At 50.4% G+C, this 22358-nt stretch overlaps 1 protein-coding gene across 1 annotated transcript; it reads left to right on the top strand.

Annotated features, from left to right (window-relative positions):
- Positions 1-3090: 3090 nt before the first annotated feature.
- Positions 3091-6705, top strand: GSC (goosecoid homeobox). Its single transcript, XM_003902224.3, has 3 exons — positions 3091-3542; positions 3963-4222; positions 4531-6705. Exons 1-3 carry the CDS (start codon positions 3188-3190, stop codon positions 4693-4695), a joined length of 780 nt encoding a protein of 259 aa, XP_003902273.2. The 5' UTR covers positions 3091-3187; the 3' UTR covers positions 4696-6705.
- The last annotated feature ends 15653 nt before the right edge of the window (positions 6706-22358 follow it).

Consider the following 22358-nt stretch of genomic DNA (forward strand, 5'->3'; position numbering starts at 1 on the left):
CGTTGAGGACACTTGTGGGTTTCCGCCCGTCAAGGCGCAGCGCGAGCACCGAGCCCGGACTGCCTTTCCTGGGGCCTGCCTCCCCGCGGCTGCAGATTGAAGGAGCAACCCGGTGGGGGAGGTCTCGCCGCGCAGGGGTGAGCTCCCCCAGATCTCCGGCAGAGTGTCTGGAGCTGTGTGGCCTTGGGGTTCCTGTGACCCCCTTCCCGGAAAGTCCCCTCCGCGGGAGCACTGGCTTTTCCTTATTTTAGACTCAGCTGATGTAGGAATCCTGTCCTTGTCTGGGGGCAGGGGTGGGGACAGCACACTCCTTTGTCTCAATGAAAAATAAACAAGAAAATGCCCCCAAGTTCATCCCCAACCTCCTTGGCGAACGGATGACAATTACCAAGTCTCATTAAATGTTAGGGTTGTAAAGGGACTCAATGAATGTTGGTGCTGGTTTGATCAACTAAAATCTTGAGGCCTCCAGAGAAGGGGTAATTTGTGCAAGGTGGCAAGGTTAGGTCTAGAACTCTGACGCTCAGATGCTGTACGGGGCTCCGCTTGTACAGCCGAGGGCTGCAGGAAAGCACAGGCGCAGTATAGGAGTTTGCTAAACCTGGTTATTAGAAAGAACAACATACCAGGTGGAAGGGGAGAGGGAGGGGTGTGTGGAGGTGGTTGTCCGACACTTTTAAAAACCTGGAGACACTTCTTTTTCAGATCTGAGGTTGAAATCTTGACTCTATCCTGATTTGGCATCTTTGCAAGAACAGGACGAGGGATCTGTCCCAAGCGTCCGGTGGCACTTGTGCCTCTGCCCGGCTCAGACAAAGGTCTTAAAAGATCCACTCACGCGCACCGCAGCGCACACCCAGCCTCCAACACAAACGCAGGCAGTCACTGCTGAAGTTGCAGCCTCTAGTTGTCTTCCATCAACCACCCCGTAGATTTAAACCTGGGAAAGATTGGTGGGGGAGTATCTGCCCTGGAGCACGATGATTTAAGTCTCTGAGAACGAAACAACAAAAAAGCCTTCATCCTAGTCAGTGGGAGATGGAAGATGCCTCACTTCTTATCCTAGACCTGGCCTCTCTAAGCGGAGGGTCACACTCCCTCCTTGTTTTTATTGTTAAAAAAGAAAAAAGAAAAAAGAAAAAATCTAATTGCTTCTCCAAATTGAGACCCATCTCCGTCATGTCCTAATCCCCACTTACAACCACCTCTAGTTTGCGCAACACTGGAAGGCGCAACTCTCAGGCCACAAGCCGGCGGGTGTGAGGACACAGAGGTCCACGCTGGGAGGCCTAGGAGGAGAAGCGCCGCCGCCTGGCTCCACTGGGCCGCTTCTGCGCGGCGCCAGAGTAGTGCCCTCGGACAGGACTAAACCTCCGTGCAATGGCTCTTTGAAACCCGAACAGCCATTGACAAGTGGCCTTTCCCCTTTGCCCCTGCGCCGGGGAGTGGGCAGCCCACTTACTTAGCCTTACCGCGGCGACTTCAGACAACTTTGAGGGGTCCTTGGTTAATTAGACAGAGACAAATCGCGAAAAATAGGTGTGAGTTAAAGGTGGCCTTCCTTCAGGAAACGCGAGGTCTCCATCTCCGGCTCTCGGCCGTATCGCCTTGGTCGGGTACTGCCCCTTCCCCTGGAGTGGCCTGAGTTGCAAGCCGGGGGCTTGCACCCGGTCCACAGGATCTGGGGGACTGCTTTTGTTCCGCGCGTACCGTCGCCTACCTTCTCGAAGGGCGCTCGGCCGCCTGCTTGCAGTGAGTGGTGGGCAGGCTGCGCCTCCCGTGGCTCGGGCAGGCTGGCCGTGCCATGCCGAGAATCCCGCAAATCACCGCGGCCGCCTGCCGCTATGAGAGCCGGCCATCGTCCAGGTCACTGGGGCCCAGGGAGTCCACCCAGGGCCTGCCAGGCGGAAGGGCAGGCCGCGGGTAGGGGGCCCGTCCCTATCCGGGAACCAGCAGGTCGTAAGGAAAAATGCGACCCAATTATTAGGGAAGAAGATAGGGAAGTCCCAAAGACCCCATCTGGATTGAAAACCAATAATAATAATAATAATAATAGTTTGGGAGAGAAGACACCACATTCCCAAAAATAATTTTTTAAAAGCACAAAAACTACCGACATCCACGGTGGCAGCAGCTGGAAGCGCCGCTTCAGACTGCAACTCTTGGTGGCGATTTTTAAAGAGCGGCTGAATTTGGTCTTCGCTGTGTAGGACCTAGGGACTGCCACGGTAGTTTTCAGACCAAGAGTGGCTGGAAAAAAAAAAAAAAATTCTTTCTAAGAAGCATGATGCACCCCTCCTTTAGTCGTTTTTTGCCTTTACAAAATTTGTTTTTTCCAAAACCAAAAGGTTTTTGGGGCTGTTAACAAGTTCCATTCGGGAGAGAAACTCAAGATTTAAAAAAGAGGTGAAATTAGGCGGTGAGTACATGGGGGCGCGGAGGAGTGGTGGAATTTTCAATCCTGCTTGAGAGGGGATGCAGCCCCTCACATTTTCTAAAACCACCAATTCCGAAAGGGGAAAAAAAGTAGCCCCAAAGAAAAATCGTCCACAATGAGTTTGAGCTACAGGCAGAGGAAATCGCACCCAATAATAGGACCCAATCTGAGAAAAAAGGGTGGGGGTGGAGAGGTCGGGCGGAGGGAGTTGTTAATTGCGGCGGCACAATGGTATTAATGAGATTAACCAAGGCAATTAGGCCGCCCGCCCAGCTCGGCCGGCCCCTCTGCCCGGCTGCCGAATGGAAAAGATTAGGTTAATTTCATTAATTCGCAATCCACAATCTCTTTTCAGGCCTTGTAACCCCCTCCCCTTGGCACCACTCCCCCTCCCCCTAACCCCCTTCCCCCACCCAAAGGAAAAGAAAGGGCCAAATCTGGTTCTGTTTGTCATCTGCATATTACCAGGAACTAAATCCAGGATGACGTCGACTCAGTATAAAACCAACAAGAGGTTCAGCTGGTCGGAGCTCCGTCCTACCCGCGGGTTGAGTTCAGCGAACGCTGCGGCTAGGGGAGGGCGGGAGGAGGGAGAGCGGACGCAGGGGGCGGGGAGGGGCGCAGGGCTGCGCGCTCGCCGGCGCTCTCTTTCGGTTTGGTCGGCGGCTAGAGGAGAGTGGACCCCCCCACTTTAAGGCTCTGTCCTCGGCACGTTCCCGCCGCCCCCCGGTCCCGGCGCGGGGCTCGGGGATGCCCGCCAGCATGTTCAGCATCGACAACATCCTGGCCGCCCGGCCGCGCTGCAAGGACTCGGTGCTGCCGGTGGCGCCCAGCGCTGCGGCTCCCGTCGTCTTCCCGGCCCTGCACGGGGACTCGCTCTACGGCGCCAGCGGCGGCGCCTCCTCGGACTATGGCGCCTTCTACCCGCGCCCCGTGGCCCCCGGCGGCGCAGGCCTCCCGGCCGCGGTCAGCGGCTCCCGCCTCGGCTACAACAACTACTTCTACGGGCAGCTGCACGTGCAGGCGGCGCCCGTGGGCCCGGCCTGCTGCGGGGCCGTGCCGCCGCTGGGCGCCCAGCAGTGCTCCTGCGTCCCGACGCCCCCAGGTAGGGTCGCGCTCGCTCCGGCCTTTGCCGCCCACCGCGGTCCTTAGCCCATGGGGCCAGTTGGTTAATTCACCTTCTTCAAACTTTGCTCCTCCTGCAAGTCCCCCCTCCGCTTTTGCCGATCGGGCGCAGGAGTTTGCAAACTTCTTGCTACAAACTTTTGGCCAGAGTTCGCGAAAACTGGAATTCAGTGCCTGCCCGGGGAGACTGGGTTTTTTTTTTAATTCTCTGACTTTGGGGGGTGTGCGGATGGACGCTCTAACACGCTCCTTTTCCCTGCACCCCTGATTCCCGTGCACCCCCAGTTCTCAGCACCCCCTTGCAGACGACTTCTAAGTGGAAGAGGGTCGGGGGCTGGCGGGCGTGCATGCGTGCGGTGGCGAGGGCGGGCGGCTGACCGTGCGCCCCACTCTGTTGCAGGCTACGAGGGCCCCGGCTCGGTGCTGGTGTCCCCTGTACCGCACCAGATGCTGCCCTACATGAACGTGGGCACGCTGTCGCGCACCGAGCTGCAGCTTCTCAACCAGCTGCACTGCCGGCGGAAGCGGCGGCACCGCACCATCTTCACTGACGAGCAGCTCGAAGCGCTGGAGAACCTCTTCCAGGAGACCAAGTACCCGGACGTGGGGACGCGCGAGCAGCTGGCCCGGAAAGTGCACCTCCGCGAGGAGAAAGTGGAGGTAGGCGCCGGGGCCTGCCGCGGGCGCCTAGCGGTCTTTCCCCGCGAGGTGGGGCCCCAGCCGGGTTTGCCCAGCCCTGCTTGGCTCTACCCGCACTTTAAAAACATCCCGATGGCGGCCCGCAGGCTGCTGGAGGGCGCTTTAGGCCCAGGAAGTTGAATGAAAACGCGGAAGCGGGAGCAAGCGGCTCCCCTCCTTTTGTTGGCCTGCGCGGGGTGTCCCGCCGCCACACCGAGCTACCCGGGTGCCCCGGGACTGGGGGAAGCGCGCCTTTGATCTGAAATGTTTTGTCCTCCGTTGCGCAACAGGTCTGGTTTAAGAACCGCCGCGCCAAATGGAGGCGGCAGAAGCGGTCCTCATCGGAGGAGTCGGAGAACGCGGAGAAGTGGAACAAGACGTCGTCGTCGTCGTCGAAGGCATCACCGCAGAAGAGGGAAGAGGAAGGTAAAAGCGATTTGGACTCGGACAGCTGACGGCCGCGGGACACTTGCTCGTATTACTTACCTAACTCGAAGGACTTGCACAGACAGACGATGCTACTTTCTTGCACACGCGCTGCCTTGCGGGAGGGGGTCGAGAAAGAGGAAAGAAGAGCTGTAAATAGTGTACAGAGCCGGGAGGGTCTGCGCCTCGGGTCAGGGCGCGCCGGGACCCACAGCCCAGCAGCCCGACGCCGCCCGCGACTAGCCCCCACCGTAGTATTTATAGTTAAATTAAGGGTGACAGTACAATAAAGTGATGGCGATGTAGACGGGCCACATTCTGTATTTCATACCCCCCCACACCCACCCACCACCATCAATCTGGAGCCAAGAAAAGAAATCTGTGTAGTCCGTAACCTCCGGAGGAAAAAATTGAGCAGCTCTGATCTACCAAAACAAACAAACAAACAAGAAATGAAACTCTGGGTAACAGTCACAGCATGGGTGTCCTGGTTTAAAATGAAACCTTATGTCTAGGAAGGGTTTGAGAGTAGCGTTGCCGGGCCAGAGTGGGGAGGAGGTACATTGCAGTTGAGAGGGGCAGCCTGGGTTCCTCACTTCCCTCTTCCGCGGGCAGAAGGAGCACTCCTTCCCTCGCTGATGATGGAGAGGTGAGAGCTAGGGGAGTCCTGGAGCTCCCACAGAGCCCACCGCTCCAAGCTGCTCAGCCCTGCTCCTGAGAAACCTAAGGCGGCAGGCCCACGGGGGAATTAGGCAGCGGGCATGCCAGCTCCCCCAGCACTTTCCTGGATCTTCCACAGATGCTCCAGCTGCCCAGCTCCACATGCGAGTTGCCCCTTCCCCCAGGGCAAGCGTTTCTGCTCTGACATTTCTGAGCTGTGCGCCCTAGAGCTGGCCGGGACCAGGCGCTGCTCCTGCTGCGCTGCGCTTCTCCCTGGGCATCTGGAGTGACCAGGGCCGCACGTGATGCACTCAAGGCCAGCCTTGTCTAAGAGGGCACCGCTGGTGGGGTCACTTCCAGGTGGCGGTACCGACACCTCCTGCTTCTTCCCCAGACTGTCTTCCCTCTGCACCAACTGGGCGGAGAAGGGAGCTCCCGGGAACGCGCCCAGTGCGCTGGTGGGCAGTTTATGAAGGATTGGAGAAGCCCCCGCCCCCAGTGCGGATAAGCGCCTGGGCCAGGGATGAAGACAAGAGCCTGCCCTCTGTATGGTTCCCCAGGCCGTCGCGGGGATGGAAGTGGAGACTAAGGGCCAGCAGGAATGGCTTTCAACTGTCTTCGGTTTACATTTTATAGACTTAAAGCTAAGGCTTAGAGAGCGTTCCAGCTTGGCTTCCGGCAACAGCTGGCTGCAGGGACTTGTTCTTTCTCTTGGGCTACCTCAGGTATTTGGTGCAAGATCCCTCCAGAGAAAGGTTGTGCATCCTGGCTTTGGGACACAGCACGTGAAAAGTAACAGTGTTTTAGAAGAAGCAGTATGTTTTTTCACAGCTTGCAGATTTGCAAGGTAAAAATGACTCCTGTAGCGGGTAGCAGGCAAAATGATACCTATGAAATATGAGTGACTACCCCATTACTGCCTTTTTAATAAGGGGTATCCCTAGACAAAAGAAAGAGGCAGTGTTTTGGAGGCTGGGTCTGCCTCAGGAGGCAAGATTGCCTTGGTTCTTATCCAGACTTCATTTTGTGACCTTGGGCAAGTTACGTAACCCCTCTGACCCCACATCTTCCGTAACCAAAATAGGCATGGTCATAGTATCTGTTTCCCAGGGTGGCTGTGGACGTTAAAGACCCCCAACTTACAGAGAATGGCACCTGGCATAAGGGAATCCTTCAACACAATTTTAAAAAAAATATTATGATTGATACTGTGTCAGACCCAATACTTCAAGATTTATATACATTATTTTATTTTACCTTTCAAGAACTCTTAAGAGTTGGGGAATGTTTTCACCATTTTACAGATGAGGAAATTAAGGTTCTGAAAGGTTAAATACTTTAACAACCTATAGCTTGTAAGAAATAAAGAGGAGACATCATCTTTGCCCAAGTGAGTCTTGTACCGTGATTGGAAATGTTTTCATTAACTGTTCTTATGAGGAAATATTCAAAGAAGCCTTTATGTTAATTTCAAATGAATCTTGCAATGGCTATTAATGTACCTCCCACTTAAAATTCCAGGGTGGGAGGACCTTGCCTGGCTTGCACCCCCTGCTTCCCAACAGTCGATGTTCTTGGATGGTGTCCTCTGCAATGAGCCTGCAGGGACATCTGGAACATTCTAATGTAAGGCAGAGTGGGCAGTGTCATTCCACCCAGATAATTTATTTTTATTTTTATTTTTATTTTTATTGAGACGGAGCCTTGATCTGTTGCCCAGGCTGGAGTACAGTGGTGCAATCTCGGCTCACTGCAACCTCCTCCTCCCAGGTTCAAGTATTCTCCTGTCTCAGCCTCCCAAGTGGCTGGGATTACAGGCATGTGCCACCATGCCTGGCTAATTTTTTGCATTTTTAGTAGAGACAGGGTTTTACCATGTTGGCCAGGCTGGTCTCGAACTCCTGACCTCAAGTGATCCACCAGCCTCGGCCTCGCCTCACAAAATGCTGAGATTACAGGCATGAGCCACAGGGCCTGGCCCCACCCAGAGAAATTTGACCTCTGCAGGACTATTTATAAACTCTGTGTGTCTCTTTGCACATGACTTGCCCTCAGGCCCCCAATAAAAGACGATTGTTCATTTTTCTAAAAATCTGCATTTATCTAGTCTGGAAAGCAAGTGACAGGGGCAGGGGAATTGAGGAGGGACAGATCCTTGTCCCCTATTAGTGTTTGGTGAAAAGCTGTAGTGAATGGAGGGAAGAGTGGTCCAAGAGCCAGAGAACTCTCCTGTCTTGGCCCGGGGCAGGCACAAGGTGGCAGGAGAAAGCTCCTTCACTATCCACATCTCCACATCAGAATCCCCTGTGAAGTGTTTGAGGATTGGCCCCGTTCATAGGAAATAAACGTATCTGGAGTGAAGCGAGAACTGCCAGGATGGTCTCATTATAGTCCCCACACCTACCTTCCCAGATGGCTATGGGTTCAAACCTCTGTCAGCTTGGCTGTCGGTGTTAGGAAGGGCTGGATGGGGTCACGGAGCAAAAGGTACTTAGGCTTTGAGAGTCCCCATTGGCTGAGCTGTGGGCCTTAGTAGCTTGCTTCAGTGGGAATTTGGGTCATGGTGCTGATAGGTAGTGTGTATACGTGTTAAAGTGGACAAGGTGTAAGCCAGGTGACTTTGCTTTAGTTATTTCCAATCTGAACCCCCGCCGCCAGACCACCAAAGGTGTTTTGTCCATTTCATAGTTGAGTAAACTGAGGCACAAAGCTAACACAAAGGGGTTCCCAACTGTGGTCGGCAAGGGACCTAGCTTTTGTGATTGCCATAAATCAGGCTGCCTCATAGAATCCGGGCTGTTCTTTTGGGTGGCAATATAAACCCATAAACCCTATATAAAAGTTCACCTACAGCAAATGGCCACAGGAGTGAACGTAGTTGCCCCTGGGGGATGTAAATTTGAATCTCACAAAGTGCCAGACGGTGTCTAGCAAAGAACAGTTAGGACAATTGTAACCCCTAACATGAGTCTGGCACTTTTCACTGCAAAGTGCTTCCACACACATCTCAGGCCATCAGGAGGCAGAATGCAGCCTAGTTTGCACATGGGAGATGGAGGCTCAGAGAGACCCAAAACTTCGCCAGGAACAAATCGTAAGTCCTGGATCCCCGACCTCAGCGGACTTGCCACACACCTCCTGGTGGAGAGGTATGAAGTAATGGCTTCCAGGTATCTCAGGTCATCTGGGCCAAGAAGGACCCTGGCTGGAAGGAGCAGATGAGTAAGAGGAAAAGTGCAGAGTGTGGGGGAAGAAATGGGGAATCTGAGGTTCTGAGAGTCCTCCACAGAGGGTGCGTTCTAGATGCTGTTAGCAGTCTGCTGGGCACTGGTTGGGGAAAGGGCTTGAAAACAATTGCTTTACAAAGAGCATCCACAGAAAGTGTATTTGAATTACAGTTCTTTAATCGAGTTGTTTTACTGACCTTGGAACTTTGACCTAAGGGTTTTAACCCTCATGTAAAGGACATCTGTTTTTTTTTTGTTTTTTTTTTTTTGAGACAGAGTCTCACTCTGTCGCCCAGGCTGGAATGCAGTGGTGCGATCTTAGCTCACTGCAACCTCCGCCTCCTGGACTCAAATGATTCTTGTGTCTCAGCCACCTGAGTAGCTGGAACTATAGGCATACACCACCGTGCCCAGCTAATTTTTTTGTATTTTTAGTAGAGACGGCGCTTCACCATGCTGGCCAGGCTGGTCTTGAACTCCTGACCTCAGGTGATCCATCCACTTCGGCCTCCTAAAGTGCTGGGATTACAGGCGTGAGCCATTGTGCCCGGTGTAAAGGACATCATTTTAATGTGTATATGTGAGACTGAAGTGGGCGGGTTCTTCTTTCGTTTCTTTGTGTGTGTGTGCGTTGGTGATGGGAGGGCAATGGGAGCCGGGAGGTAGGGGTGACAGGGAGCTCTTTTTCTGAGTTGTATGAGGTTTTAAGTGACTCAAGTAAAATACTTTAGACACCAAGACTCTCGCACCCAAAGATACCTTGCTATGCTGGCCTTCTGACCCCAAGATCTGTACTTCACCTCTCCCAAGTTTCCTACATACCTCCTTAAGTAAAAAACAGGAGTGCAGATGCAAACTTCCGACCTTGGGGAGGCTAGGGCAACATGTTGTGGCGAGTGGACAGCTGGTGGCTGGCCTTTAGAACCATGCTGGGCCAAGCGTCCATGTGAATGGGGTTACATACTCACCGAGTGACCTGGGACAGGTTCCTTCAGCTCTGAGTCTATCAAGTTCCTTCCTCACCTGCAAAATGGGCTTGGGTAGAGGATTAGGGTTTATGGAAGTAAATAACCCAGCAGAGTGTCTGACACATTTATCATTGTAGATTTCGAAAAACACTTTCAGATCGGTTGGATAACATCCTGCATAAGTAGACTGGAATTAGGAATTAAGGAATGCACCTTGTTTTTAATTGTTGTTGGTTTAGGAGCTTATGCGTGACCACAGGACGCAAACGCTAATGAAATAAGTGTGATTGCCATGGATTTAAAACAAGGGAACATCTGATAAGGCGTAATAGCTTGCATTCTCTCGGAGAGGTTTAGGACAAGGAGATTTAGATGAAGAAGGAGAAAATTTGCAGTGGATTGGGATTCGATTTCCAAGGTTTGTGAAATGACCTTGACGTTTTTCAAACACAAAATGAAAACAAAAGCCAGCAGCTGGTGCAGAGTCCCTTGAAAGCTCTGGATCCAGCTGGGTCTGTTAGCTATTGGAACTCCTCGCTTGTCGAGGGGACACAGAACATCCCTAGGGCTTGTCCCTAGAGCTGTGTGACAACACAGAAAACTTCTCTTTGTCCCGGGTTGGTTTTAAATCTGGGAAAAATAAAAAGCATTGTCTTTGCAGTCCAAATGACCCACCGAACAAACAGGATGAATTATGGCATGTTGCGGTATTTTCAAGTGGGTCTGTAATTTTTGGATTCCAGCAGCCTTCGTTTGTTCTCAAGTGTCCAGCCCTGGGAAGCTTCAGTGAGGAAAGATCTTAAGAATTCCTCTCCCAACCCCTCCCATCTCCTTAAGAGTTTGTTCCATTTATACCTTCTGTTTCCCCAGTTTTGAGGTCCTCCAAAGTCTGTCGATGAAATCAAGCAGCCAGGTTTAATTGAGTGAACTGCACTTCGCCCATTGCCTGCAATGCCCTCTTTTAACCTAAGCTGATTTATAGAAACTGTAATTAGTGAGATAATTTTAGCTGTGATGGACGGAATTGAAAAGTGTCCTTATCGCTTCCTCACTGATTTACTAGTTGTTTAATGCTGAGCCCAGGAAAGGCTTCGACCCTGTTGCATGATCAACTAGGCTGACCTCAGACAAGGCTGCTGCAGCTCCAGGAGACAGATTCTCCTTGTGGAACCCAGGAAGGCTGCTGATCTCCTTCTCAACATGAACGTTCTTTCCGCTGGCTGTTTTCTTGCTCCTAACTCTCAGAACTAACACACAGTAACTTGTTTATATATTGTTTTTCTTATTTGAGGGGATAGGTCAGAAATCTCTGACTAATATGAAATGTTCAGAGAAAAGACCTGTGTTGTCCAGCAGCCTGCAATGAGTAACATGGTTGTGGCCACAGGTGTAACATCCCAAACAGGCTGCACACAGCACGGTGGCAGTGATCTCACGCGGCCACGGGGCCTCCTGGGAAACTGACATGGATAGGGTGTTCTTCTCCAGAGCAGGAGCTTGCAGGCTTGTTGGGGCCGGTGGGGAGGAATGCGGTTTCAGAAGCCCACACCGCCAGGTGGAGGGCTCAGTGCAGACAGCCTTGGGGCCAGTGTGCGTCTGAATCACACAGGGCAGTGTTTGACCAGCCTCACGGTGATGGTGCCCGCTTTAATCATGTCCCAAACAAATTATCCAGCGAGGCCAAGAGACACTTCTTTCCAGATGGGATATGGCCAACCCTCCTTTGAAAATCCTCAACGTGCAAACCATGGCACCAGAAAAAGAAAACTACCCTTCTCCAAGAAACGGGGGGGCCCTATGCACTTGGCACGTCCCCCTCTGCGGGGAAGACTCGGCGTTCTGGAGTTAGATTCCCAGCTGTTGTTTCATCTGAAGATGTTCAGACCACTACGGAGGCCAGATGGCTGGGACATTAGAGGGTGTACATGTTCATCATTGTTTCGTACTTGAGAAATAAATATTTAAATCTGAAACCAAGTGGATCACTTTCTACTGAAGTGGGTGTTGAGTACCCCGACCCGGTCCTAAGCATAACCCCAGCTCGCATGATTCCCATCACACTCAGAACCTTCAAAGAGGTTGCCCCCACTCCACTGGCGCAGGGCCCCAGGAGCGTGATGGTGCTTCATCTATTTTGGGGTTGTTTTTGTTTCGAGTCAGCTTTGGTCACAAGAGGATTCCCGATGTGAATGGGCTGAAGTGGAGAACTGGGCCCTCTGCCTTTGGCTTGATGAGACCGCCTGTATTTGTTTTGGTTCTTGCCTTTGTGGTAACTGGACATAGATATACATGTGAGAAGATGAAAACTTATTTCTTTACTGCAATTAAAGATCTGAAAATATTGTCGACCTTCATGGTTTATTTTTGTCTTTATAGAAGATGTTTCTGTGTCGTTTCCTTTTAAAAAGATGGAAAATAGGTCAGGCATGGTGACTCGCACCTGTAATCTGAGCACTTTGGGAGGCTGAGGTGGGAGGATCACTTGAGCCCAGGAGTTGGAGACCAGAATAGGCAATGTGGAGATACCCCCATGGTCTCTACAAAAAATGCAAAATTCAGCCAGGTCTGGTGGCATGCACATGTAGTCCCAGCTACTCAGGAGGCTAAGGTGGGAGGATTGCTTGAGTCTCGGAGGTGGAGGCTGCAGTGAGCTATGATTGCACCACTGCACTCCAGCCTGAGTGACAGAAAAAGACCCTGTCTCAAAATAGATGGAAAATGTTTTCTGCAACACTGGAGTGTGTGGTAAAGAATGTACTTTACATTTGTTCAGGGATTGACAGTTCAGAATCATTTTCTTGGGTACACCTTTCTCTGATCCCCTCTACACTCTTATGAGGTAGAGGGATGGGGCCACTGTCACCTTGTTATATAGTAATGGTTATGTATTGCAGTAAAAGCTGCAGTGGCTTTTACTGTGTCCAGCACTGTTTTTTTTTTATCATCTGCATTTTATTTAATCTTGTCCCAGCATCTATGAGGTTGGCATTATTGTTGCCATTTTGTGAAAGATAGGATTGGTTCTTGGACTCCAAGTCCAGTGCTCTTTCTACACTGCTTAACTATATCCCTTAATAAGGACGAACCAGGAGGTCTGAATTCAAATTCATGCCTGGTGGTCACCAGCGAGCAATGTCCCCTTCTTTCCAAAGTGAGAAAATTGTAGCTGGCTTGTGGTTAAAATGGAGTGGTTAAAGTCTAACATTATAATTCCTCGTAATACGTGAAAATTACCTGGGTTAGTGGGTGTGGTGGCCACACCTGTAATCCCAGCACTTTGGGAGGCCAAGGTGGGAGGATCCAGCTTGGACAACAGAGTAAGACCCCCATCTGTACAGAAATAAAAATAAAAAATTAGCTGGGCATGGTGGCACACACCTGTATTTCCAGCTACTTGGAAGGCTGAGGCAGGAGGATCACTTGAGCCTGGCAGGTTGAGGCTGCAGTGAGCTGTGTTCGCACCAGTATACTCTGGCCTGGGTGAGACAGTGAGACCCTCTCTCAAAAAAAAAAAAAAAAAAAAATTATCTGGGGTTTTGCAAATACCCATGATTAATCATGGTACATATATCAACACATTAAAAATAGTCATAAGCATATAATGAAACAAAATGTTTTTTGAAGATCTTCAACAACAATAGTAGTAATAATAATGATCTCCATTTAGCAGACAAACATTAAAAAGGTGCCTAGTCTGTGTCAGAAACTGTTCTACATGCTAGAGATGCAACCTCTGCCCTCATGGAGTTTTATGTTGTCTTGGGGGAGACAGTCATTAAATAAGTAGGAAGGAAGTAATTTCTTTTTTTTTTTTTTTTGAGATGGAGCCTTGCTCTGTTGCCCAGGCTTGTGTGCAGTGGCGTGATCTCAGCTCACTGCAACCTCCACCTCCAGAGTTCAAGCGATTCTCCTGCCTTAGCCTCCCCGAGTAGCTTGGATTACAGGCGCCTGCTACCATGCCCGGCTAATTTTTTGTAATTTTAGTAAAGACAGGGTTGGCCAGACTGGTCTTGAACTCCTGACTTCAAGTGATCAACCTGTCTCGGCCTCCCAAAGTGTTGGGATTACAGGCGTGAGCCACTGCACCTGGCCGACAGGCTGTAATTTCAGACGGTGGTAAGTACTAGATGAAACCTAAGTCTGGGGAGGGGATAGAGGGGCTGGGGTAGGATGGCGATACTTCACAGTGTGGTCTAAGGCCTGTGTGGTGAGGAGATTCGATGTCATCTCAAGTAATCCTCCATGACAAAGGTTGGCAAGCCGCAGCCCATGGGCCAATCCAGTCCATTGCCTATTTTGTCAATAAAGTTTTATTGGAGCACAGCCATACCCATTTATTTATGTATTGTCTGTGGCTGTTTTCCTTCTATAATGGCAGAGTTGAATAGTTGCAATGGAGACTGTATGGCCCACAAAACAAATTATTTACTATCTGTTCTTTCACAGAAAATGTTTGCCAACACCTGGTCTAAAGTTTATTAGAGTCTAAACCAGAAATGGAGACGATTGCTAATAAGTGACGAAGCCAGGATTTACACCTGTCTGTCAAGTGTCTCATTTCCTTTCCCTGTGGTCTTAGCACAGTGCTAGGCCCCCTGTTGATGACTCAGAGGGTCTGGAGGTGGGGAGTGGAGGGTGGGCTAGAAGGTTGGATATGGAAGAGCATGATATGGTGCCTGATCTTAAGAAGTGCTATTTTGGTGACATATCTACATGTGCAGGAAATGATTTCAGAATCATATAAAACAAGATGACAAGAATGCTAAATTATGTGGTGTTAAGTAGGATACCAAGAGGGAGGACAACTTCAAACCCAGAAGGCTTCCTGGAGGAAGTGAGAATCACAAGGAGGTTAGGCTTTGGCCATGCAGAGCACAGATACGGAAACAGGTATGGTGGCAACAAGAATGTTGCCCTGTGCAGACCAGACAGGAGCTGCTGGTCGTCACACCCAACACTGCCTTCCTCCGTTCATCCAACACTTGCCAATCCCCCACTGGTTGCTGAGTCAGTCACAAACATGAATAAAGTGTCCGTCCTCAGGTGTGTGAATTAGGCTGATCCAAAAGCTAAATGACTGTGTAGAGGTGGAGGGTGAGGAAGCCCCTGAGATCTGTGGTTGGGCAGAGGAGGGGTTCTAAGCAGGCTTCTGGCAGTGGATCACTGCAGCCGGGCAGTTTGGGCAGGGGTACAAGGGCCAAGTCTTTTGGAAAGAGGGAACCTCTTGAGCAGAGACTTGGCGGTGGCAAAGTTGACTGTGAGGAAGAAGCCCTGGGGAGGGACTTGGCTGGGCAGAGACTGGAAGGAATTGAGGGCAGGAACTTGGGAATCCACAGTCTGGCACTGTGTAGGTGCTCAGTTCTCTGTTGCAAAGCCAACTCTTTGTTTCGAAGTATTCAAACCTACAGAATAGGTTTGCCTCCCCTTCCAGACTCCTGAAGATGATCAGGGAGATGGCCATGGCTTCACGGCCACTGTCTTCTGGCCAAGAGAGGCCTGCAGGTTGTAATCTGTCAACATCTGCTTGGCATCCTCCCCAAGGGATGGATCAGAGGCCAGAAAAATATATCGCTCAGAGCCTTCTGAAGAGGTGGGCAGTTTTGGAGTTTTTTGTTTCCTTGCTTGTGTTTGGAAGGCATTTTAAGATGCAGTGATTTGGGGCCTGGCAGTGATCCATCAAGGTAATTTTTCCAGCTGCCTGTGATTCTTGGGTAGTTAACATGCCCAGGACACCCCATGCTCCATGTTCCTCTCCAACCTTAGAACCAATCCTTCCCCATGGGAACCGGCCTGGGTGTGTGCGCAGCATCTTACGCCTTATAGAACCCCCTTCACAGCTACTAACTCCCCTGTCCCTACAATGACCATGAGATGTCAGCATGGCAGGAACTGTTCTCCCCATTTTACTGAGGAGGGAACTGGATCAGAGAAGTCAATCTGCTTTCCTAAGGTCACACAGCCACAAGGGGAAGAGCAGAAGAACAGTTTTCCAGGCCTTGGAACTTTCTATTTGTATCCAGCCCTGTCTACACTCAGGGGTGTAGCTGCTTTTCCTGGATATGGCCATATATTGGTTTCAGCATTAGATGTTGGCTCAAACTCAAGCTGGTGACTAAATCCTTCGAGTGCCACTTCCTCCAGGCAGTTTTCATGGTCTGCGGTAGCCTTTCTCAGGTCCCAGAGATTTTGGCCTGGTTTCGTGAACATGCTTAGAGTTCACTCATGCCCACACTGCCATGATGTACCCTTCTCCAAATAAGCCAAGCTTCATTTCTGCCAGTGACCATGAGGTTCTAAAGCCTCAAGAGTGCAGATCTGCCCCAAATATCTCTTGCTGATTTGCTCCCCACATATTTTACAGATTTCCATGGCATTCCCATAGAACTTTGCTCTTTTCATGTCAAGAGGGATTATCTCCATTCAAAACCTCTGGTAGTCCAGGCACAGTGGCTCACGCCTGTAATCCCAGGAATTTGGGAGGCTGAGGCAGGTGAATCACTTGAGGGCAAGAGAGACCAGCCTGGGAAACATGGTGAAACCTGGTCTCTACTTAAAATACAAACATTGGCTGGAAGCTGTGGCACTCGCCTGTAATCCCAGCTACTCGGGAGGCTGAGGCATGAGAACTGCTTGAACTTGGGAGGCAGAGATTGCAGTAAGCTGAGATCGCACCACTGCACTTCAGCTTGGGTGAAAGACAAGCCTGGAGTTATATTAACTCACAGCATGGATCTATTTTTAAGCTGCTTCCTCCCAGGGAATGGGGCACAGGTCAGTGTGGATACTGAAGACAGTGAGTGTACATCAAGCTTTTTGCAGCCTGTGAGTGATTTTCACACACAGTCTCTCATTGGGGTAGCCTCCCTTTGGGGCAAGCGTTCTTCCTGTCACACGCAGGATGGGAGTGGCCTTGTAAAGCTAAATGCTGTGAGTGAGCACAGGGTGTGGGGTGGGCGGGTGGTGAGCAGTCCTCAGGCCGACTATAGTGGTCTTGCAGCCCTGAGTCTTGCTGACTAGACCTCTGGCCGGAAAGGGGGCGGGGCCAGGAGCAGTGGCCTGACTCTGCTTGCCCTAGCCTAGCTTAGCTAGGCTTAGCTGTCAAGCCCAAGGGAGTTGCTTTTCTGGTTGGTGGGAGCCAAACCCTTCTCTGAGCTCAGCAGCCAGGCAGGGAGAATGGAGCTGCTTCTCTGAGCATGAAGTGGAAAGAACAGGAAAAATTTCCCTCCACCAGACCCTCTGCTCCTTCTGAGGGATTTAACGGCAACTCTCAGGTCCCAAATGGGGCTGGGCATGGGGTCAGGGAGGTGTGGAGTGCATCTGTAGCTGCGGCATCAGCCCCCGCTCCCCTTCCATTTCTGATTATTGCAAAGTTAGGGTTTGAATTAGGACTAAGCATAGGGCTGGGGAGGAACAGGGCAGAAGAGAGGATTGTATTAGCTGTCAGAAGTTAGGCCTCCAACCACCTTCCGGCTCAGGGAAACTTGACCACTACACTCAATATCTCCGGGCCTCAGTTTCCCCATTTGTTGAAAAGAGTCATCAGCCACAGGTAGTGGCTCATGCCTGCAATCTGAATGCTTTGGGAGGCTGAGGCAGGAGTATCGCTTGAGACCAGGAGTTTGAGACCAGCCTGGGCAACATTGTGAGACCCCTGTCTACAAAAGAATTTAAAAAAATAAAAATAAAAGCTGGGCATGGTGGCTCATGACTGTAATCCCAGTACTTTGGGAGGCTGAGGCAGGTGGATCACCTGAGGTCAGGAGTTCAAGATCAGCCTGGCCAACATGGTGAAATCCCATCTCTACCAAAAATACAAAAATTAGCTAGGCGTGGTGGCGAGCGCCTGTAATCCCAGCTACTTGGGAGGCTGAGGCAGGAGAATCACTTGAACTTGGGAGGCAGAGGTTGCAGTGAGCCGAGATTGCACTATTGCACTCCAGCCTGGGCAACAAGAGCAAAACTGTCAAAAAAAAAAAAAAGTCTTGAGTCCTGCCTTGTCTGCCTTGTCCACCTATCAGGGTCACTGGGTGGCTCACGTCATGCAGGGGATGTCAGCATGCTGGGCCACTGGTCCCAGGCTTCAGTGTTGGTGTTGCAGTGGCACGAGGACTTTGGACTGTATTTGACAGTGACCCTTTCAGCTCTGACATTCTTTATTGACTCCCCCACATCTAGGTTTCTTCGTGGGATAGGTGTGTCTGTTTCTACCCGGCCTAGTTAGAGACCTGGCCTGAGACGACCTGCCCACCATGCCCTAGGCACCTGCCCTGCAGTGCAGGCCACGGAGCCGGTCACTTCTCAGAAGGCCTTTGTGGGTCCTTTAGCAGGTGCCCTTTGGGGAAACATAGGGTGTCCAGAAGCATTGGGCCCTCACTTCTCTCCTCCTGTAGTGGGTTGGATTGCGTCCCTCAAAAATATATGTTCAAGGCTTAACACTCGGGTCCTGTGACTGTAACCTTATTCTGAAAAAGGGTCTTGGCCAGGCATGGTGGCTCACACCTATAATCCCAGCACTTTGGGAGGCCGAAGGGGGTGGATCACTTGAGGTCAGGTGTTCGAAACCAGCCTGGCCAACATGGTAAAACCCCATCTCTACTAAAAATTCAGAAAAAATTAGCCAGGCATGGCGGCGTGCGCCTGTAGTCCCAGCTACTCTGGAGGCTGAGGCAGAAGAATCACTTGAACCTGGGAGGCAGAGGTTGCAGTGAGCTGAGATCATGCTACTGCACTCCAGCCTGGGCGACAGAGTGAGAATCCATCAAAAAAAAAAAAAAACAAAGAAAGAAAAGAGGAAAAAGGGGCTTTGTATCTTTGCAGATATAATTAAGTTCAGGATCTCCAGAAGACATCTTCCTGGATTTGAGGGGGCCCTCAATCCAATGACTGGTGTCCTCATAAGAGAAAGATAGAGGGAGATTTGAAGCAGAGAAGGTAAGAAGACATATAGGGGAGGAGGTCACGTGAGATGGAGGCAGACAGTGGCATGATGGGGCCACCAGCCAGCCGAGGACTGTCAGAAGCCATAGGTACCTAGAAAAGGCAGGCACCGCATCCTCCCTTCCCCTCTGGAGGTGGCTCAGCCCTGGCCACACCTTGCTTTTGGGTTTCGGAAATGTGGGATGATAAGTCTGTGTTGATGGTCATTTGTTACAGCAGCTCTAGGTGACTAATACACCTGTTTGCCCTGAAACGTATGCTCGGAGTATGGCTGTAATGGTTATTGCTGAGTGTCAACTTGATTGGATTGAAGGATACAAAGTACTGATGCTGGATGTGTCTGTGAGGGTGTTACCAAAGGAGATTAACGTTTGAGTCAGTGGGCTGGGAAAGGCAGATCCATCCTTAATCTGGGTGGACACCACCTAGATCAGCTGCCAGTGTGGCTAGAATATAAGCAGGCAGAAAAATGTGAAAAGAGAGGCTGGCCTAGCCTCCCACCTACATTTTTCTCCCTTGCTGGATGCTTCCTGCCCTTGAACATCGGACTCTAAGTTCTTCAGTTTTGGGACTTGGACTGGCTCTCCTTGCTCCTCAGCTTGCAGACGGCCTGTTGTGGGACCTTGTGATCGTGCGTGTTAATACTTAATAAACTCCCGCTTAATATGTTCCATCAGTTCTGTCCCTCTGGAGAACCCTGACTAATACCATGTCTCATTCTACACTTGTTCATAATGACACTAAGTAAGGTGATTGAGGCTTGTTCACTCCTGTTCCCCTGGTCAAGCACTTCAGTATTCTATTCAGTATTAGGATGTGTAAGGAGGAGCAAGGAAACACTGATCACTGATCACTCTTTTGAAGCTTTTGTTTTCCTTCTGGAAACGTGACGGTAACATTTAGAAGAAAAACACCTAAAATGCTTTGCAGCTCAAAGAGTTGAGTGTGTGATGCTCAAGAGGGGAGAAGAAGAAAGGCCAGTGCCCAGGCAGACTGAGCGGGGCCTGCCCCTGAACATGCCTCATGATTTCCTGCCTCTGAGCATCCTTCCATGCTGTTCCCTCTGTCAAGGATGCCTCTTTTCCCTGTAGTTCTGACTTTTGAAATCCTACCTGTCTTCTAGGGGCTCCTCAGGAGGCATCATGACATAGACATCGGCTCCAGATTCAGAGACTCGGAGACTCGGTGTTCTGGTCCTGTGTGTGAGCTTGAGTAAGACTCCTTCCCACTCTGGGCCTCGGTTTCCCTATCTGTAACTACAGTTCAACTGAATGGTGTTTTGTTTGTTTGTTTGTTTGTTTGTTTGTTTTGAGATGGAGTCTTGCTCTGTCACCCAGGCTGGAGTGCAGTGGTGCGATTTCGGCTCACTGCAACCTCCACCTCCCAGGTTCAAACAATTCTCCTGCCTCAGCCTCCTGAGTAGCTAGGATTACAGGTGCCTGCTACCATGCCAGCTAATTTTTGTATTTTTAGTAGAGATGGTATTTCACCATGTTGGCCAGGCTAGTCTTAAACTCCTTACCTCAAGTGATCTGCCCTCCTCGGCCTCCTAAAGTGCTGGAATTGCAGGCTTGAGCCACCGCGCCTGGCCTCAGCGGGTATTTATGAAGCACATACTATACATTAGGTAGGGCCTTGGATGTTGGGGATTAAAGTTAAATATACAGACCAGTTACATAACTGTAACGTCTAATCTCAGGTCGTAAGAAGAGATTTGTGGAGTGAATGCATCAGTGAGTCAGTGAGTGAGTAAATGCCTTTCATTGTCTGTCATTTTTCCTCTCGTCGGGTCTTCCTGTGGGGTGGTGTGCTGGAGCTTTCTGTGTCCATGCCAGTCTCTCCCTCTACTTGAGCACTCTAGAGGCAGCACCAACTGCAGAATAAGAAGACAGGCCAGAAGGGGCTATGAATGGTGCAGAATTCGGATTTTTGCAGAACGATTCAGATCACAGGATGCGAGCAGATGTCTGTACCTTCTTAGGTCACCAGCGGACCTACAGGCATTATGATTCTTCTGCTGAGACTCTTGAACATCCATTGAGATAAAATCCTATCATTGTGAACCCCAAAGAGTTACTTGGTTTTTCTGGCTGTGCTGGGCTCTGAGTACATCAGCTCCCACTTGTAGTTCCTATGTCACGGGTTTTGTTGTGGGACCTGGCGGCCTGATGCATCATCCTACTGTTGTTGGAGTCAAACTAACTCAGTTCTCATCTGGCACCACCAGGTGTAAGCTTCATGACCTCGGACCACTCACCTAACTTTTCTGAGCTTCATTTCCTTCGTCTGGAAAGAGATCATGAGGCAGTGCACTTCCTCCAGTGTCTACAAGGGACGGGTCCTCAAGAAACAGAAGCTGTTGTTCTTAGGAACGTTGTGTGATGCTGTTCTTTGCTGTTTATGATTTCATTTGTTCAGTCTAAGACTGGGCATTGAACTATTAGGAGATGGAGAGTTGGATCAGTTTCCTCAGGCTTCTCTAACAAATGACCACAAACTGGGTGACTTCAAACAACAGAAATTTATTCTTACACAGTTCTGGAGGCCTGAAGTCCAAAATCAAAGGTCTCAGCAGTGCCATGCTTTCTCTGGAGGCGCTCAGGAAGATCCCATTCCTTGCTTCTTCCACCATCTGGTGGATCCAGGCGTTCCTAAGCTTGTGACTTCATCACTCCAATCTTGGCTTCTGTTTCATGTGGCCTTGTTCCCTGTGTCTCTCTCTGTCTTGAATGTACCTTTTCTTTTTCCTTTTTTTTTCTTTTTAAGACAGACTCTTGCTCTGTCGCCCAGTCTGGAGTGCATTGGCGCGACCTTGGCTCACTGCAACCTCCACCTCCTGGGTTCAAGCAATTCTCCTGCCTCAGCCTTCTGAGTGCCTGGGATTACAGGCACCTGCCACCATGCCCAGTTAATTTTTTGTACTTTTAGTAGAGACGGGGTTTCACCATGTTCGCCGGGCTGGTCTCAAACTCCTGACCTCAAGTGATCTGCCCGTCTCTGCCTCCCAAAGTACTGGGATTACAGGCATAAGCCACTGTGCCCAGTCAAACATACCTTTTCTACTCGAAGAACATTTGCCATTGGATTTAGGGTCTACCCAGGTAATCCAGAATGATCTCATTTTGAGGTCTTTAGTTACATCAGCAAAGACCCTTTCCCCAAATAAGGCCCCATTCATGGACTCCTGGGGTTGAGATATGGACACAGCGTTTTGAGAGTCACCATTCAACTCACTCCAGGAGGTACAGAAAATGAGGAATTGCTGTGAACCCATTTCTCGGCAGAGTATGAATTGTTTCTCTTACCTGCTCATCATGCTAAGAGTATCTGGAGCAGGCAAGTCCTCTTGGAAGTTACACTGAGGCTTGACCTACCTGTACCTGTGACGCACCTGCACGCCATCCCTAGCATGCACAGGGCAGATTGCAAGTGCCAGGGAGTTGAAAACCCTGGAAGCAGCAAGGGAGACAGATGGGACCAAAGGCTGCCTGTATCAGTCTGCTCAGGCTGCCATAACAAAATGTCACACACAGGGTGGCTGAAACAGAAACACTTATTTTCTCACAGTTCTGGAGGCTGAAAGTCCAAGTTCATGGTGCCATCAAAACTGGTTTCTGGTGTGGCCTCTCTCGTTGGCTTGCAGATGGTTGCTGCCATCTTCCACCGTGTCTCACATAGCTTCCTCTCTCTTGGAGTTTCTTCTCCTTCTCTTTTTTTTTTTTTTTTTGAGATGGAGTCTTGCTCTGTTGACCAGGCTGGAGGGCAATGGCGAGATCTCAGCTCACTGCAACCTCTGCCCCCTGGGTTCAAGCGATTCTCCTGCCTCAGCCTCTCAAGTAGCTGGGATTACAGGCATGTGCCACAATGCCTGGCTAATTTTTGTATTTTTAGTAGAGACGG

The sequence above is a fragment of the Papio anubis genome, chromosome 7 (assembly GCF_008728515.1).
Source record: "Papio anubis isolate 15944 chromosome 7, Panubis1.0, whole genome shotgun sequence".
Taxonomy (NCBI): Eukaryota; Metazoa; Chordata; class Mammalia; order Primates; family Cercopithecidae; genus Papio; species Papio anubis.

What these genes read in the sequence shown, in the direction of transcription:
- GSC (XM_003902224.3), top strand. Translation starts at nt 3,188, where the DNA reads ATGCCCGCCAGCATGTTCAGCATCGACAACATCCTGGCCGCCCGGCCG. An exon ending in CTGCGTCCCGACGCCCCCAG is followed by an intron (nt 3,543 to 3,962) that starts GTAGGGTCGCGC and finishes ACTCTGTTGCAG; the next exon opens with GCTACGAGGGCCCCGGCTCG. An exon ending in TCCGCGAGGAGAAAGTGGAG is followed by an intron (nt 4,223 to 4,530) that starts GTAGGCGCCGGG and finishes GTTGCGCAACAG; the next exon opens with GTCTGGTTTAAGAACCGCCG.